Source organism: Mus musculus, chromosome 2 (genome assembly GCF_000001635.26).
Source record: "Mus musculus strain C57BL/6J chromosome 2, GRCm38.p6 C57BL/6J".
Classification (NCBI taxonomy): domain Eukaryota; kingdom Metazoa; phylum Chordata; class Mammalia; order Rodentia; family Muridae; genus Mus; species Mus musculus.
The window spans coordinates 103,741,804-103,759,957 of record NC_000068.7 but is presented as its reverse complement, the minus strand read 5'-3'; the positions used below and the strand labels follow the sequence as shown (position 1 = coordinate 103,759,957).

Here is an 18,154-nt window from a genome sequence, read left to right as displayed (position 1 = left end):
TGTGGCTGGCAACATAAAGCTTACAAACTGAGTTGCTTTGGACTTGGGTAGATCCCAGTGTAAAGTCTATTTGTTACATCAGTGCCTTGGGATACTAGATTTTTTTTTCTTTTAAGACTTATTTATTTATTATATCTAAACACACTGTAGTTGTCTTCTGACGCACCAGAAGAGGGTGTCAGATCTCATTAAGGATGGCTGTGAGCCACCATGTGGTTGCTGGGATTTGAACTCAGGACCTTAGGAAGAGCAGTCAGTGCTGAGCCATCTCTCCAGCCTGGGATACTAGATTTTTTTTTTACTGCTTTCCCCTTCTAAACAGGCGCCATTTATTGTGATACTGTTTTGTGTTAAGACCTGTTAAAGCCTATGTTTAGGGAAGGAGGTTTTGTTTAAAGCACAACAGGTTCCTGAATTTTAAAATCACACATAGCCTGACACTCTAATACCGGGGGAGTGTGATTGATTGTCTTAATTTTTTTGGGGGGGGGGGCCTATTTGTTATAGGTAATTTGATAACATTTATATTTTATTAAATGCTGGAGGAATTGAGTTTAGGTCCCCAGCTAGGCAAATATTGTACTACTGTACACCCAATAACCCATATGGTACTTTTTAAAATCACCTGTATAGAGCCGTTAGTGTGGCTTCTCACCCAAAGAAACACATTGAATCAGAAATATTTGTTTTCTCTCATTTTATACGTAACATATGAATTTAAGCTTTTATTATTATTATTACTATGTTTTAATTGTGTGTGTTGTGTGGGGTCAGAGAAGAACTTCTTCTTTTTTTTTGGGGGGGGGGGTTTGGTTTTTTGAGACAGGGTTTCTCAGCCCTGGCTGTCCTGGAACTCACTCTGTAGACCAGGCTGGCCTCGAACTCAGAAATCCACCTGCCTCTGCCTCCCAAGTGCTGGGATTAAAGGTGTGCGCCACCACGCCTGGCTTTTTTTTTTTTTTTTTAAGATTTATTTATTATTTTTATGTAAGAACACTGTAGCTGACTTCAGACACACCAGAAGAGGGCGGGGCAGATCTCATTATGAGTGGTTGTGAGCCACCATATGGTTGCTGGAATTTGAACTCAGGACCTCTGGAAGAGCAGTCAGTGCTCTTAACCACTGAGCCATCTCTTCAGCCCCAGAGAAGAACTTTTAGGGATCCCCGTCCTGGGAAGGGTCTGCTTGTGTATACGGCCACTGCCTGGCAAGTCTTTCCTTTTGCCATGTGGATTCTGAGGATCAAATTCAGGTCCTTAGGCTTGGCAACAAGAACCTTTCCCTGCTGAGCCCTTTAACCACACATTTGAATTTTACGGAAACCAAACCATAAAAGACAAAAGTCAAAATAAAAATCACTATTCAGAAATTACTTTTTTTAAGCCCCCCCCCCCCATGTGTTGTGTATGTATACAAAATGGTATTTACAGGGTCTGGAATGTTACTCAGATGGTAAACTGCTTGCTTGCCTAGCATGCATAAGGCCCTAAGTTTGATTCCCAGAATAGCATAAAACCTTGTTGTGGTGATATACACCTGTAATTTGAGCAGTTCCCTGTAATCCTAGTACTTGGGAAGTGGAGGATCCGAAGTTTAGGGTCATCTTGGCTATATAATGAGTTCAAGGCCAGCCTGGGATACATCAAACTCTGTTAAAGTCTCTTATCTTCCTACTCTTTGGGGTCTATAGAGATACCATTATATGTTTTAATCATTCTTAGTTTTATTTACTTAATTTTACTATGTTGTTCTGATTTTCTTTTTCTTTTTTTCTTCGAGAACGAGACAAGGTCTCTCTCTGTAGCCCTGGCTGTCCTGGAACTCACTAGGTACGCCAGGCTGGCCTCCAACTCACTGAAGTCATTCTGCTTGTGCCTCTCCTAATTTTTCTTAAACTCCTTGATGGAGATACTAAGTACACTTTTCTGTTGACCTTCCTGCTTCAGAACACGTCACCTCTCTAGTCTGCAGATTATAAAACAGATCTATGTCTTTCCTGTGGTGGTGTTTGAAGATTCAGATTTTGTAATTTTTGTAATTAGGTTTATAAACATGCCAGCACAGCTCCCACATAGGGCAGCCAGCCAGTGCCACTTACTTGGATGTAATACAGAAACCTTTCTAGTATTTGGTTCATCTGTATCTCCTTTATTTCTGTGTTAGTGATAGCTTTTCATCATGAATCGGAAGAAGGTGGATAACCGAATTCGAATTCTCATTGAGAATGGCGTAGCTGAGCGGCAGAGGTCTCTTTTTGTTGTAGTTGGGGATCGAGGAAAAGATCAGGTAAGACAGACCTGCTAAATGCTTCCTCAGTTGTTTTGTGCCCTGTCCCAATGAGTTGGCTAGTTAGCTCGGCCTTGTAGGGTTTCAGTGCGCAGAGTCATTGTAACCTCTTTGCTGGTGGAATATATAGTGGGGACGTATGTTCAGTACTTGGAAATGGTAAATTCTGTATATTTAGATTCATGAGTAGACGAGCCAGTATCTTTAGAACCCTGAAATAATGGCTTGGCCTCAAGGCTGAGTGTATGTGACCTAGCTTCTAGTTTCCGTTTGGTTATGACAGTGACCTTAGGTGGTGTCCTTGCAGGTTAGTTTCTATGCTTCAAATGAGGTCTTGGCCTGGCAGTCCTTATGTTGTCTTTGACTCTTAGGTTTTGTGATTTTTTTTTTTTTTTTGTCCTTCTTGTCAGGTGGTTATTCTTCATCATATGTTGTCCAAGGCAACTGTGAAGGCTCGGCCCTCAGTCCTGTGGTGTTATAAGAAAGAGCTGGGATTTAGCAGGTAAGCTTGGGCTTTGGATGTCACATCCACCTTTCAGTGCATACTTAGTTAAATCCCTTGGCTGTGCTTGAGAATTGCGTCTTCTTTCAGACCACTGTTTACCCTCGGAAGCCTTTGTACTTCGTAGCCACCCCTTTCCTGTCTGGCTTCTGCTTCTGAGATCATGCTGACCTTGAGCTCATAGACACCCCTGGAGATTTGATCCCTCCAGGAACAGCGTTTCTCCCTTTCTCCTCTTTAGAGAGCTTCTTACACCAGTTCACCAGTACTAGACAGTTGGTGATTGTTTACCTCTCTCTCTCTCTCTCTCTCTCTCTCTCTCTCTCCCCCCCCCTGTCTCCCTCTCTCCCCTTTCCTATTTTCCTCTCTTCCCCCCCCCCCCCCCCTTTTGGTTTGTGGTTCTGGTTATTGACCACAGTACAGACATCATGTCTGCCTTACTACTGAGTTATATAGCTAGCCTCTTATTTTCTGAAGCTATAATGGTCAAGACTTCTGTTGGCAGGGCTGGAGAGATGGTTCAGTGATTAAAAAGTACTTGCTGTGCAATCCCAACCGCCACACCTTAAGCCGGGCTGCCTGCAGATAGCCTGCAGTTCGAGTTCCAAGGAGTCCAGTACTCTCGGACTTGATAAATGCACGTCCTGCACATGCATGCTCCAGGCTCCATAAATGTGTGCCTGTGCGCGTGTGCTCGCATAGGCACAGATGCAGGCACATAAATCTTGGAGAAGTTTGCAGGAGGACTCCAGAGCAAACACCTATAGGTACCGTGCGAATGCTTGATAATATAAAGGATAAATGAGGGCCGAAGGAGTTAAGGTTTCAGCTCTGCTCCAGGGTAGGTGGTCGGGAGCCAGAGTGCATCTGTTTCTTGGTCACCTCTCATCTCTGCAGATCTGCTCTGTGCTTCCACATGGTGAACTAGCTCACTAGCTCTTTTTTTCCCCTGTCTCTCTGGCAGAAACATACTGAGTTTTATGTGTAAGGCCAACCATATAAAAGTCAGGCTTTCTCCCAAAATTCTTGTGCATAGATGTTCCCAAATGGGGCATCACATATTAATATAGTTAGTCGCAGTCATGCAGAAACCTCTAACTCTGAAGGAGTTTGAGATGAGGTGGACAGTACTCCTTGGCAGATAATCCACTCTGTGGACTGCTCTGGGAACCTTCTTTCATGACTCCTGTGCAGTTACTCAGTCCACTCCCTCCCCTAGCTGCCTCGTACCTAATGTTCTCCTGATGGGCCTCATCTCGCTCATTTGGCCTGTGCTGTGCCAAGTCTCCCCGCTGGCTCCTGTGCTGAGGCTGCCGTTTCCGCCCTGACTTCAACTGCTGAGGTCACTTGTTTCCGTGTCTGTTTCCCTAAAGTTGTCTCCAGCACCTTTCAGTCACACTTGTTCTAATGTAGTGGGACTGACGACGACCTTTTCTTTCCCTGTCAGGGCACTAAGTCTGTCTTATTAGATGGTTTCTTTCATTATCTATTTTTCTATCAATCTAATCTAATCTAATCTAATCTAATCTAATCTATCTATCTATCTATCTATCTATCGACAGGGGTTTTCTGGGTAGTTCTGGCTGTCCTGGAACTTACTCTGTAGATTAGGCTGGCTTTGAACTCAAGATGTACCTGCCTCTACCTCCTAAGTGCTGGGATTAAAGACTGCACTACAACTTCCTGACCCTATTTTTTCTTTTAAAAGTGTATTGTGTATGTGAGTGTGTGTAGGGGGAAGGGAGAGGAAGATAGAGGTATTTGTGAGTATGGGCATGCAGTGTCACCCCATGTGTGTGGAAGACAGATGACAACCTTCTGGAATTGTTTCTTTGCTTCCTCTCTCTCATGCCCCTCCACACGAGCATGGCTGCTCTTAGTTATTGGACCATCTTTCAGGCCCTCCATGCGTTTTCAGAAGATTGATTGTCAGATCAGCTAGGTGGGTTAGAATTTTGTTTGAGGCACCTTGACTCTGGTTTTTGGCTTGGTACTTATGAGATTGTGTGGGGTCAGATAACTCTTGGTATTCTGGGAAGAGATTTTCTTTCAAGTTTAGCCCTCCTGGTTTCATCTTTTTAAAATTGTTCTGTGGCCACAGTCTTCATGGTAGTGACTCTTGTGTGTAATACAGTTCAGGCACGCAGGAGCCTGGGATGAGAGGTTTGACAAGTTTGGGTGGCATAGAGTCGAGACACTGTCTCAAAACCTGCAGGAGGGTGGGGAAATCTATCTATACCTCTTCTCCCTGCCTGCCCCAAGCCTTGATTTTCACACCTCCACCTTGAAGGAAAAAGGACTTAAGGGAGGAGCCAGAAGCAAGCGTCTGTGGCCTCAGTTCACACAGGAAGTAGAGGCCCACAGAGGAGTGCCTCAGTTCTAGCTATTACATTTGGAAACAGTGGTTCACTTTTCTTCAGTTAGTGCCGAGGGGATGTACTCATGACTAGGAACCATGAGTATTGTAGCCTGCCAGCAGCCCTGCTTCCCTAGCCCTTTGGGGAGCAGCACAGTAGTGGGATCTTTGGTTCCAGACTTTAGGTAATGAGGCATCTAAGTTTAGTTTTAAGCTTCACTTGTAGCCCTGCCCCTGTTTCCCATCTTTAAAGTGGTCTGCTGAAGTCACAGCCAATAGTGAGTAGTTCACGTGTGTGTGTGTGTGTGTGTGTGTGTGATTGTGTGCAGTTGTGTGCAGGTGTAGGTCAAAGGACAGTTCGTGGGGTTCTTTCCCCCTTTTTAAGGGGACTAAGGGTTTAGACTCAGGTTGCCATGCTGGCAAAGCCTGTCTTCTTAACTCCACTTTCCTTAGTCCTTAAAGGGAAGGAGACAGCCACTGTCACACACCCCCTTCTAAGTTCCCACTAGCTCTGCAGGGCTGAGGATCACTGTGCTTCTTCTGCCCCTGTTAATTGCCTTTCTTGGGATGATGGTATTACAGTCACCGGAAGAAGAGGATGCGGCAGCTACAGAAGAAAATAAAGAGTGGGACCTTGAACTTAAAGCAAGATGACCCCTTTGAGCTTTTTGTAGCAGCCACAAACATTCGCTACTGCTACTACAATGAAACCCACAAGATTCTGGGCAATACTTTCGGCATGTGTGTCCTCCAGGTGGGTGTCCCCTTCCCTACAGAGTGACTACAGTGAGGGCAGCAGACACTTGGAAGCACCCCACCCCAAGCACTATCAGGAAGACTTGGCCGCTTTGAAAAGAAAACTGGGTTACTCACCCTAGATAGAAACGATTTTTCCTGCACTTGACTAGAGATGGCAGAAAGTAGAGGACTGCCCCAGCACAGGCTCCTGCCCACCATGCCTGACATAGTAAGGTCTGGGCCAGTGCTGTGTGCCTTGGGATACTGACACAGGAGAATTGTTCGAGACCAGCCTAGCCTTCATCAAACCTAACTATATTCCACAAGCACTGTGGACTTGGGAGTCACCATAGAGTCCTAGTCCTTGCTGGAACTAAGACTCCCAGCCTGTGAGCCATGGTGGCAATTATATAGCTGTGACCTCCGTATCCGCTCTTACCCTCTTCTAAATAGATAAGTGACCCCCATTCTGGTTTTCAAGAACCATATACTTTCCTCAGTACAGCTTGGTGAAATTCCCCTCTGATACTTATTTTCTTGTCAGACAACTTAATCAAACATGTTTCTCAGTTCTGGTGGATGTTATATGATATCTGACTTTATTTGATATCTGTGACATTCCTTTCACTTCACCCCACCCCAAAATGACAAGATGTCTGCACAAATTCATACATTCTTAAATGTACTTGTTATATTCACACATGTACTGGACCATAACTGTGTAAATTAGAAAACATATCTCACAAATTGTAAGTTAAAAATGAGACTGGGCCTCAAGAAAAGGATTTTTTAGTTTTTCTTTCTGCATCTCTAGCAAGTAGCTCCACTGGCTGACTTCTAGCACACCTCGGGAGCTGGAAAGAACATTTGGCCTCGGTGTCCTGTACCAGTTCTTACCAGTCATTCCGATGCTGGTGCCTTTGGGCACCATTGCCCCATGATGTACAGTTTAGTTTTTTCAGGTTGTATAGAAATGCCCAGAAAAGGGTGGGTATGGGGGACTTTTGGTATAGCATTGGAAATGTAAATGAGCTAAGTACCTAATAAAAAATGGGAAAAAAAAAAAAAAAAAAAAAAAGAAATGCCCAGAAAAGGCAAGTAAGATGCTTCTGAGATTGCATTCGGATCAGTGACATGTAGAAGACTTGCTTCACATCTAATTCATTTCTTGATTACAGTACCCGAGCTTCTTGCATCCCAGGGGTGGACGGGCTGCTCCCTGTGGTCCCCATGTTTGCTGGTGGGCAGGTGTGAGGGGTGCAGGCTGGGCTTGTGCTCTGATGCTCTCTGGTTGCTGTCCCGCTGTCTCTGGTCGGGCAGCCTGGAGGTGCTGCTGGTGTCACAAGCCTTTCTGAGGTCTGATTCCTTGTAGGATTTTGAAGCGTTAACTCCGAACTTGTTGGCCAGAACTGTAGAAACAGTAGAAGGTGGTGGACTGGTGGTCATCCTCCTGCGGACCATGAACTCGCTTAAGCAGCTGTACACGATGACTATGGTAAGAGCAAGCGTCTCAACCCTAACACAAAGCCAGCTGCTTTGGCTGGAGCGAGTGAGCACCTTCAGTGTGTGGTCTGCATGGCAGAAAGTCCCCATCACCACAGACGGATCCTCCCCACGTGTGAGGAGGAGCTTCTGAGAGCCATGGTTGCTTTCAGGCAGCTACAGCTCCACGCTGGTGAGGGGGAGATGCCATGCAGCCGTCCTGTGTTTGTTTTGTGGTGCAGGACCTTACTTTACAGCCAGGGCTGGTGGCTTTGAACTCTTGCTCCCCAGGTCCTAGCCCCCTCAGTGCTAGAATTGTAGGTGTGTACCACCACAAGCCTGGGACTGAGTTTGTGTGTTATTTATAGGAACTGTGTGCAGATTTCCTTACTGGCCCTCATCTTCTGAGGGAAAACAAATAACTTCTAGTTCTACTTTAAAGCTGGAAGAATTTAAACATGAAGAGAGGTAGGTAGTGCCCTTCCCAAACAAGACAGTAAGAAGTGGGGCTCTACGGACCCACCAGCTCCATAGGGACTGCCAGGTCAGTCTTCCATCCCCAAGGCCTCGTGGCTCAGGCATGGGCTGCATCGGCCCTGGCATCTGATGAGCAGTGTTCCTGGCGAGGTGGACTCTTCAGATCCTGAGGCTGCCTTCTGTCATTCCCACACCCACGCTCCTTGCTGCTAAAGCCGCTCTGATACCTTCAGGCATGGCTGGCACCATTACCCCAGGACCTTTGCATTGGCTGCTCCTACTGGAATGTGCTTCCCAGGAATCTCTGCATGGGAATGACCTTCAACTCTTTATCTTTCCTTTTTCAAGTCGTAAGGTTACAGGTATGGGCCACAGTGGTGGGTCACCATACCCTTTTAAGACTAGGCAGTTCCATCTGTCACTCCTTCACTTCCATCATTGTCTTAGTCACTGTTGTATTGCTGTGAGGAGACACCATGACCTAGGCAACTCTTATAAAAGCCTTTAACTCGGGGCTTGCTCACAGTTTCAGGGGTTAGTCCATTATGAAGGAGAGCATGCTAACAAGGCAGCATACATGGTGCTGGAGAAATAGCCTGAGAGCTTACATCCTGTGGGCAGAGACAGAGGTTGGGCCTATGGTGGGCTTTTGAAGCCTCAAAGTAGCATACTTCTTCTACACCTCCTAATCCTTCTTAAATAGTGTCACTGCCTGGTGACAAATGTCCTAGTCAGGGTGACTGTCGCTGTGTTGCTGTGATAAAACCCCACGACCAAAAGCAAGTTGGGGAGAAAAGAGTTTATTTGGCTTACATTTCCACATCACTGTTGATTGTCAAAGGAAGTCAGGGCAAGAGCTCATACAGGACAGGAACCTAGTAGCAGGAGCTGATGCAGAGGCCATGGAGGAGTAATGCTTACTGACTTACTCCTCCTGGTTTGTTCAGTCTGCATTCTTAAAGAACCCAGGACTGCCAATCCAGAGGTGGCTCCACCCACAATGGGCTGGGCCCTCCCACATTAATCGCTAATTAAGAAAGGACCACACAGGCTTGCTTACAGCTCCATCTTATTGAGGCATATTTTCAACTGAGACTCCCTCCTCTCTGAATACCCTAGCTTGGGTCAAGTTGACATAAAACTATCCTGGGACAACTAAGCATTCAAATATATGGGCCTATGGGAACCATTCTTATTCAAACCATAGTTGTTTTTTTTCAAAGCACTTAACGGCCCCCTAACATTACTTGTATTTTGTGTGGCCTCTGCTAGTTGTAGAACAGGGGGGGGCCTAGTTGTATTCCCCTGGCATGTATGAAACACTCATTAGGTACATGTGAGTGAATGGCTAGATGGCGTTGAGTCCATGTTAGTTTATTTATTCATCCCACCTCCTGAACTTGCTTCTTGTTCATCCTTCCAGTCTGCTGCTCATCTCTGAAAGGCCTTCCCTGGCCACCTCAAGTACACGCATCTCCTCATTTGCTGTCCCCATACTGCATGTTTCGTTTGTAACACTTATTTGTCTTTCGCTGTTAGACCATAAGTTTTGTGAGAACAGAATTCTTGTGAGTTAACCAGTGAACCACAGTTATGTCCGGCCCACTAGTTGGCACATACATTTAGCTGAGTTACGGTGCTGGATGAGCTGTGGAAAAAATGAGTGGTAGGTGAGAGGCAGTTCATGGGGTGGAGACTTTGCACATGGTGTCTGATGCAGCACACTCGGAAGAGTTGATCTTATTTCTCTAGGGTTTGTTGATGTCTTCTAGTGTAATGTTTTACGTTGCTTTTAGAAGATTTTGTCAATGGATGTTGTCTTGTTTTCTTAGGATGTGCATTCCAGGTACAGGACTGAGGCCCATCAGGACGTGGTGGGAAGATTTAACGAGAGGTAGGTCTACAGGCTGGTTCCTGAAGTTGCAGGGAATCAGAAAGGGAAAAATGTTTTTATCTTGGATCCGACAAGTTTGCTCTTGTATCAGAAGGCTGTAGTTCAGGCTTCTAAAATCTAGCAAGGCTTGCTTTGTTTTGAGACAGATTTTTACTGTGTTGTTCCAACTAGCCTCAGACTTACAACTTACCCGCCTCTGCTTCCCGAGTGCTAGAATAGCAAGACTGCATCCAGATAGCAGTGAGATCCTGCTAGCAGTGAGATCCTGCTAGCAGCAGCCTGTGACACCAACTGGATGAAGAGAGAGGGCTGCAGGCAGGGACCGGGGATCTTGTACTTAACCTTGCTGCTGGCTTGACTAGCTTTGGTGGCTTCGCTCTTCTCTTTGGCTCTTAGTTTACTCTTCTGTCCAAGGGATGTTTTAACCGTCTTAAGGTTGCAACCCCTTAGTATACAGTTCCTCAGGTTGTAGAGACCCTCTCCCCATCATAAAATTATTTCATTGCTCCTTATAACAGTAATTTTGCTACTATTATGAATTGTGATGTAAATATCTGATATGCCACTCAGTGGGGATCTTGACCCACGGGTTGAGAACCGCTGTTCTAGCTGTTGCAAAACATTTCAGAGGCTCCAACAAATGTGTGTGAGCCTTCACTAAGGAAAAATAATCAACATTTCCTAGACTTACCTGGCTAAAAGCCTTCTTACCATATGCTGCCTCTTAAAAGACGAGTGCTCTGTGAGAGTCTTGCAGGAGAGTGATCCAGATCATTGCTTCTCAACCTATGGGTCACAGCCCCTTTGGGGGTTGACCCTTTCAAGGGATTGCCTGTGAGCATTAGGGCTGTTGAGAAGCACTGAGCTAGATCTGTTCAACTGAGTTTATTTTACCATGCAGGCTCATTTTTACAGGCTCTTAGTAGCTAGTAAAACAATTTAAGCCTGTGGACCATGACCCCTTGGAGGCTAAACGGTCCTTTCACAGGGCTTGCGTATCAGATATCTTGCATGTCAGATATTTACATTATGATTCACAACAGTAGCAAAATTACAGTTGTGAAGTAGCAACAGAATAATTCTGTGGTTGTGGGTGGCCACAGCATGAGGAACTGCATTGAGGACTCTCAGCATTAGGAAGGTTGAGAACCTCTCATTGCTTTAAGCTTTGGAGGTGACTTTGCCCTCTAGGACGTTTGGCACTATCAGGAGACATTTGACCATCATGACTCGGGATGGTGGTGTAGAGTGCCATTGGCTCTTAGTATACAAAACCCTCAGTGGACAAAAAAGTCATCATGAAAAAGGCCTATCAGCTCCAAGATGCATGCTCTACTGAGGCTAAGAAATCCTCCTGGAAGCGGGGTGGTGGTGGCTCACGCCTTTTATCCCAGCACTTGGGAGGCAGAGGCAGGCGGATTTCTGAGTTTGAGGCCAGTCTGGTCTACAGAGTGAGTTCCAGGACAGCCAGGGCTACACAGAGAAACCCTGTCTCGAAAAACCAAAAAAGGAGAAAAAAAAGAAAAAGAAATCCTCTTGGCCTGGATGAGCTCAGGGCCTTTCTGATTTCAGTCTGTGGTCCTTTGAGTGTGGTGAGGGCAGGAAGAGAACTGTGCTGGTGACTATAATAGAAGCCTCTTTTCTTTAATGCCTTGGGTGAGGGGTGGGCCAATTGATCCAGGAACAGTGGCGCTTGCTCACGGTAGAGCTCCCTTGTAGTGGCGCTTGCTCACAGTGGAGCTCCTGGCTTGCTGGGGTCTTGGTCTTCCTGTATAAATATGCTTAGGTAACTTGCAGAGCCAGCTGAATCATCTCATTGTGCTCCACCTGGAATGTGATATTCCTGAAGAAATCTTTTGAGTTCTTGCTTAGACAGTGCCTGCCTTCCCTGCCACCTCACCGCAGCTGCCTTGTCCCTCAGGTTTATTCTCTCTCTGGCCTCTTGTAAGAAGTGTCTGGTCATTGACGATCAGCTCGACATCCTGCCCATCTCCTCCCACGTGGCCAGCATTGAAGCCTTACCTCCTCAGGCCCCGGTGAGGCTGGGTGAGAGGAGGAGGGGTCTGTTGGGCGTGGGCTCCTGGGTTGGGTGTGGGCTCCTGGGCTGGGGCGAACTGCCTTCTCTTCTCTGACAGGATGAGAATCTCAGTCCTGCTGCTCTGGAGCTGCTGGAGTTGAAAGAGAGCTTGCAGGACACTCAGCCCGTGGGTGTTCTGGTGGACTGCTGCAAGACCCTGGACCAGGTATATGTGGGTGGGTTCAGGCCTACCCTACCCTGATGCTGGTGGCACAAGGGTAAGATAGTAAGCAGCACGGACCATGTTAGGACGTGTTGGCTCTGCAATATCAGGGCTGTGCTGTGTAGAACCACAAAGAACCAGCCAGTGAGCTGAGGTGAAGAGAGGGATTGTATGCATATAGGATGATAGCCTTGTGTCCTCTAATTTCAGTTGTTTGTATTGTTTGTTGTTTCTCTCTCTCTCTCTCTCTCTCTCTCTCTCTCTCTCTCTCTCTCTCTCTTTTTCCAAGACAGGGTTTCTCTGTGTAGCCCTGGCTGTCCTGGAACTCTATGTAGACCAGGCTGGCCTCGAACTCAGAAATCTGCCTGCCTCTGCCTCCCAAGTGCTGGGATTAAAGGTGTGTGCCACTGCCTGTTGTTTGTTGTTTTCTTTTCTTTTTTTTTTTTTTTTAAAGATTTATTTATTATTGTACATAAGTACACTGTTGCTGTCTGCAGATGTGCCAGAAGAGGGCATCAGATCTTATTATGGGTGGTTGCGAGCCACCATGTGGTTCCTGGGATTTGAACTCAGATCCTCTGGAAGAGCAGTCAGTGCTCTTACCCACCAAGCCATCTCGCCAGCCCTGTTTGTTGTTTTCAAGACAGAGTTTTTCTCTGTAGTCCTGGCTGTCCTGGAACTCGCACTGTAGACCATGGTGACCTTGAACTCCAATATTCATCTGCCTCTGCCTCCTGAGTTCTGGGATTAAGGGCGTGTGCCTCCACCATCCGACTGAGGAGAAAGGTTTCTGCTTATAACGTATATAGAAGTGCGGGGAGCTTGAGGTTTGTTTTTACTAAAGCCCCGTCTAGTGTGAGGCTGACTTGTGAGAGTACTAATAGTGTGAGTGGAAACACCAACGTGTATTTCTGTGCTGGCTAATGTGGCCAGCTGCTGGTTTATGGAGCTTCTGGGCCATGATGGTTTGCTGATTAGCATGCCTGAGGCCTCTAAGCTGCTATACATGCAGAGTTCCACCCAGCCTTGGTCACATGAGGAGCACTGGACTCTTCCCTCCTGATAACAGTTTTAGTGATAACTTCCACCAGTCAGAATGAAGTCCCAATAGGCTGTCTTACCTTTTAATTCTGGAAGCACAATTAATTATAAGCTCTTTGTGCTGGCTAGTTGCAGCCTCCAGGTTGTTTTGAACCACTTCTGGTCTAGTGAAAGAGAGGGAGTGTCAGGATTTGAGAGAAACTGTATTTCTTGAATCAGCATTATCACAAAGGAAGCTTACTCAGGACACCGAAGCAGGAAGGTTGCCAGTAGTTTAGGCCAGGCTGGGCTATATAGTAAAATCATTTCTCCAAAACAGGGAAGGAGGCTCAGTTAGTAGAGTGCTTGCATAGTGTGCATAAAGTCCTGGGATCAATTCCCAGCAATGCATAAACTGGGCATGGTGGTGCCTGCCTGAAATCCTTCTGCTCCAGAGGTGGAGACAGGAGGTTTAGAAGTTCAAGGTCATGCTGGGCTATCTTAAGTTGCAGGCTACCTTGGGATACATGAGACCCTGTCTTTAGGGAAAGGTGAAGGAAGCCATGCAAAGCAGCCAGCTAGTGCAGGATGAAAGCATACACATCAGCAGAACAGGAAGTGCATCCGGGTTGATTCCAACTGTCACTGTCTCAGTCTCCCAGAGAGAGCTGTGGCTGTTGTATCCAGGAGCTGCTGGATCAGAGCGTGGGCATTAGAAAGGGTGTGCCACCAGCTGCTAGTGCTCCTGACAGTGCAGGAGGAGGTCTCCTTTCTGGGTTTCTCTACAGTTACATTTGAGTCATTACTAATCAGCATGGGGCAGCTGATTGTTTTTAATTGGCATCATCATGAAAGAGGCAGGCAAATGATTATTGATTATTCCTGTTTTGTTTTCCCTTTTGGTTATGAGGTCTGCTCATGTCTGTATTACTTGCATATTTGTCTTTTTCATGTTACCCTTTCACTTTAGATAAATAATTTAGGATATATTTCAGTCTAGTAATTTTTAATTAGCATTTGGAACTTCTCCCTAAAATTTAAAAAGTAAAATATCATTCAGCAAAGACCGATGAGTTATCACACTTGATCCCTCGGGTGTTTCATCTGAGGAGCTTGGTGTCCTGAAGTGCCTTCCTGACTGCTGGGTCTTCATCTTAGTGCTTCTGCCCTGAGACCCAGACTGGCTCCTCAGGACGACAGGCACAGCTTCCTTCACTCCTTAGATCTCATCGGGGACCCAGGTTTGGCCTGATTGCTAGTGTGGCTCCCATGTAGAAGTTGTTCCCATTTGGTGCCATGTACTTGGCTGTGTGCCAGGCTTGGCAGTGAGCAAGGTTCTTGCTTCAGAGCTCATACTGTATAGCAGTGGGTCTTAACCTGTGGGTCTCATACATGCAGATATCCTGCATATCAGATATTACATTACGATTCATAACAGTAGCAAAATTACAGTGTTATGGTTGGAGGTCACCACAACACGAGCAAGTGTATTACAAGCTCTCAGCATTAGAAAGGCTGAGAGCCCCTCTGCTTTTTAGGATGATTCAGATTCTGGGTGGAGGAAATTAGTTTCTTCCACTAAATCGGTTTAGTGGAAAGAGCTGTGCAGAGCAAAGAAAAAGGAAAGGAAGTCTAGAGGTGTGGGCACATCAGAATGATGCTTCCAGAGACACGGGTAAGGGGGTGAAAGATTGTAGAGCAAAGCCTCCAAGGAGCTGTGAAATGAGTCCCTGGGCAGAATGGTTAGCAGCTGCATAGGCTGAAGGCAGGAGTGTGGGTTGGGTTAGGGTTAGGAACCAGCAAGGAGGCCAGTAGGGCTAGCAGCAAGAAGGAGGTAGGCGTGGGGGATAGACATTACTAAATGCCACTAGGAGAGCTGGTGACAGTGGAAAGAAAGCTTTGTGTGCTTTTAGCACACTGTGGTAGCATCCCAAGCTTATAGAAGGCTCTCTAGCTGCCGAGCTCACTGCAGGCTGTGCTGTGATATGGCTTGAAGCAGGAAGAGTAACTGAAGCTGCTTGCTGTTATGATGGAGTTAGCTGGAACAGGAGAATATGGCTGTGAGCAGAATTAGAGGGCTGTGAGGAATGGCTTGACTGTTTTGAAGGTGTCACCAAAAGGAGGTACTAGAAAGTCAGGGTTGGGTGAGAAAATGGAGGGTATGTTTAACCCAGAGTTGGACAGTTAAACTCCGGTGGGGAGGCTAGTAGGTAGAACTGTTTTACATCAGCTTAACGTCTGAGATGTCTGTGTGTAAATGGATCTTATAGGAATCCTACCTAAGGGTATGACAAGTGTGTGTGTGGGGGGGTGGTCTACAGTGGAGATAGAAACTTGAGAGCTTTGAGGGTACTTTGGGTCTTGACAAAGCTGAGGAGCCGACCAAGGCATGAGAAACATAGGCACCAAGCAGGGCTTTCTGGCCTGTAGGAACTAATACCCTTTTTGTTATCCTCAACGTCAGCCTAACCTCTCCACGACTGGTGATAAGAGCCAACCCCATAGCCTTTCTGGACATTCGCATAATGTTATCTTTGTACAGGCCAAAGCTGTCTTGAAATTCATTGAGGGGATCTCGGAGAAGACTCTAAGGAGTACTGTAGCCCTCACCGCTGCCCGAGGAAGGGGCAAGTCTGCGGCCCTGGGCCTGGCTATCGCTGGAGCAGTGGCATTCGGGTAAGGGTTCCACATGGGAGTGTGCAGGATTTGAGTCAGGCACCTGGTGGAGTTGTCTCTGGTTCCTCATCAGGGCTGTCCACCATGTAACTTCTGTCAGGATCATGGGTATTTGTCTGGAAGCTGCAGCACTGCTCCCCTGGGCCACTAGGAGGCACTGTAGGCAGTACCAGAGCTCTTTTGTTTGCTTCTTAAGTTGAACAGACACAAATGCAAAGAAAACCTCTCATCGTGAGAGTGTCTGACTAGCTTTGGTGATTGCACAAATACAGGTGAAATACATTATGACCTTGGTTGGTGATGGGTCTTATTTGTTTTCAGTAAGGTATTATTTTCTGGCCTGTGTGTGCTTTGCCAACTCAGATGATGGACCTACAACTTTGTCCTCCCTGTGCCGTCTTCCCTGGTGATGCTTACAGAGTCTGTGGGCACTTTGTATGTGGATGAACCAAGGCCCAGGGGATTACCCAAGATCCTCCTGCAGGTTGCTGCTGGCAGAGATTTGGCCTTGGCCCCAGCACCACATAGCTCCATGACTTCATAATTTGGAAACCTCAGCCTAGCTAGTGATGAGTGTGAGGCTGCCCTTCCTGTCAGGATACTGGCTTGGCAGCTGTGTGTGGGTTCTGCATGTGGACAGCTATTCTTGTAGTATGCCTTGACACTGATGAAGTAGCCCTGGGTCAGGGCTTGCTACTAGCACACCGATAACCCATTTGTCTCAGTTTTGCAGAGGTGTGTACTCAGGTCTTGGTTGCTTTTCTCCTCTCCCAAAAAGTGTTCCTCCCTTACCCTGCTGTTGTCTCTGGTTATCATTTGTGTTGACAGAAGCAGCCAAAAATGATTCCTTAATTTTATTTGCTTCTTTAGAATGTTCTAAGTCTCTTAATTTCTAAACCACCTCCCCCATTTTTCTTTTGTTCTGCAGGTATTCCAATATTTTTGTTACCTCCCCAAGCCCGGATAACCTCCACACGCTGTTTGAATTTGTATTTAAAGGATTTGATGCTCTGCAGTATCAGGTAAGAAAGTCGTGTAGACTGTGTGCTTTAGTGCTAGAGTTCTGCCCAGTGGTCTGTGGAATGCTTGCTTTCTCAGTAGTGACTCTGAAACTTGTCATGGGTTTGACTCTTTCTTCACCAGGAGCATCTGGATTATGAGATTGTACAGTCGCTGAACCCCGAGTTTAATAAAGCGGTGATCAGGGTCAATGTGTTCCGAGAGCACAGACAGACTATTCAGGTGAGGCTCATCTCAGACCTGCTCTGCAGGCCAGCCAGGATCGCGCTGTGTGGACCTAGCTGTGTGGGGTTTGCCCATTTGTGTGATTGGTTTGCCCTGCCCAGCAGTGGTGTGTGAGAATGGTGGTGTGTTGCAGATTATCAGCACCAAGTGAGGATGGCATTCAGGTCAACTGTGGGGGAAGTGATGTCACTGGATTGAAAAGTTAAGTTTGTCTCTGACTGTGAAAGGAGTGGGATTGAGAGTGTGCCCAAGAGTGGGAAAGGTGGCTCTCATCAGTTGACGTTTGCTGAGTTACTGTGGGTTTTGAGACCTACATCTGCAGCTGGAACAATCACATCACCATTTCAAAGGAAAAGAGCTTTGCAGAATGTGCTGGGGCTCGTTGTGTTTTGCTGATGTCCTATTTCTCTTTTAAACAACATTTCCTGGAAAGCTCCACAGATCTCTGTAAGCCCAGTTTCTGAAGGCCTCAGTGTTGCTCAGTCTCTGTGAGGCTCATGCGACAGGATTGCAGAGGCACAAGGCTCACTGGCTCTTGCTGGACAGATTCATTGATTGCTTTTGACATTAGATTGGAATGGGAAGTGAGCGAGCCTAGTAAACTTGGCAGTTTATGATCCTTGAATCTTATGCCTGCAGTGGCACTGGGTGGCTCTGTCACGGCATACGAAGGCAGATGGTGACACCACCACTGTTTATGCCTTTCGCCTTTACCCTGGAGTCTCTGTTAGTTTTATTAGATACCCTCCCCCCCCCTTTAAAAATTCTGTGTGTGGGTATTTGACTGCATGTGTGTCTTTGTACCACATACATGTCTGTTGCCCTTTAAGAGCAGAAGAAGGCACGGGATCCCTGGAACTGGAGTTAGAAATAGTTGTGAGCCACCAGTGTGGATGCTCGAAGTGAACCTGGGTCCCATGGAGGAACAGTCAGTGCTCCTTACTGCTGAGCCATCTCTGAAGCCCCTGGGTCTTTTTCTAGTCTCCTCCTTCTGCCCTTTCAGCTCACTGCTGCCTGATTCTCTCAGCTGGGGACAGGGGGGACTGCAGCTAGTGTGGGGTGGGTCTTGGGGCTAGGGCAGGGTATTGGCTCTGAGAAAGTGTGTCCTTCTAGCCTGGAAATTGAGAAGAGTATTGAGTTAAAGCCAGCCTGCTTCCTGGTGGCTGCTTTCTGTAATTTTTTGAAATGCTTATTTAGTTAAGAATCAAGTTGTGGGGTCCCATGAAAGATTTGTGAC

The 18,154-nt window shown here is 46.6% G+C and overlaps 1 protein-coding gene across 3 annotated transcripts in view; it reads left to right on the top strand.

Moving 5' to 3' along the window:
- Nat10 (N-acetyltransferase 10) overlaps positions 1 to 18,154 on the top strand; it is a 41,697-nt gene that overhangs the window by 2,997 nt on the left and 20,546 nt on the right. For all 3 annotated transcript variants that reach the window (XR_374547.4, NM_153126.3, XM_006500455.4), the window contains exons 2-11: positions 2,165 to 2,287; positions 2,698 to 2,789; positions 5,728 to 5,899; positions 7,256 to 7,378; positions 9,675 to 9,736; positions 11,658 to 11,772; positions 11,872 to 11,979; positions 15,539 to 15,672; positions 16,601 to 16,694; positions 16,816 to 16,914. Coding sequence is in view for 2 of the 3 variants with exons in the window: in NM_153126.3 (NP_694766.1) it covers positions 2,180 to 2,287; positions 2,698 to 2,789; positions 5,728 to 5,899; positions 7,256 to 7,378; positions 9,675 to 9,736; positions 11,658 to 11,772; positions 11,872 to 11,979; positions 15,539 to 15,672; positions 16,601 to 16,694; positions 16,816 to 16,914 (1,107 nt within the window). In the remaining variant the exon portion in view is untranslated. The remainder of the gene's footprint in view (positions 1 to 2,164; positions 2,288 to 2,697; positions 2,790 to 5,727; positions 5,900 to 7,255; positions 7,379 to 9,674; positions 9,737 to 11,657; positions 11,773 to 11,871; positions 11,980 to 15,538; positions 15,673 to 16,600; positions 16,695 to 16,815; positions 16,915 to 18,154) is intronic.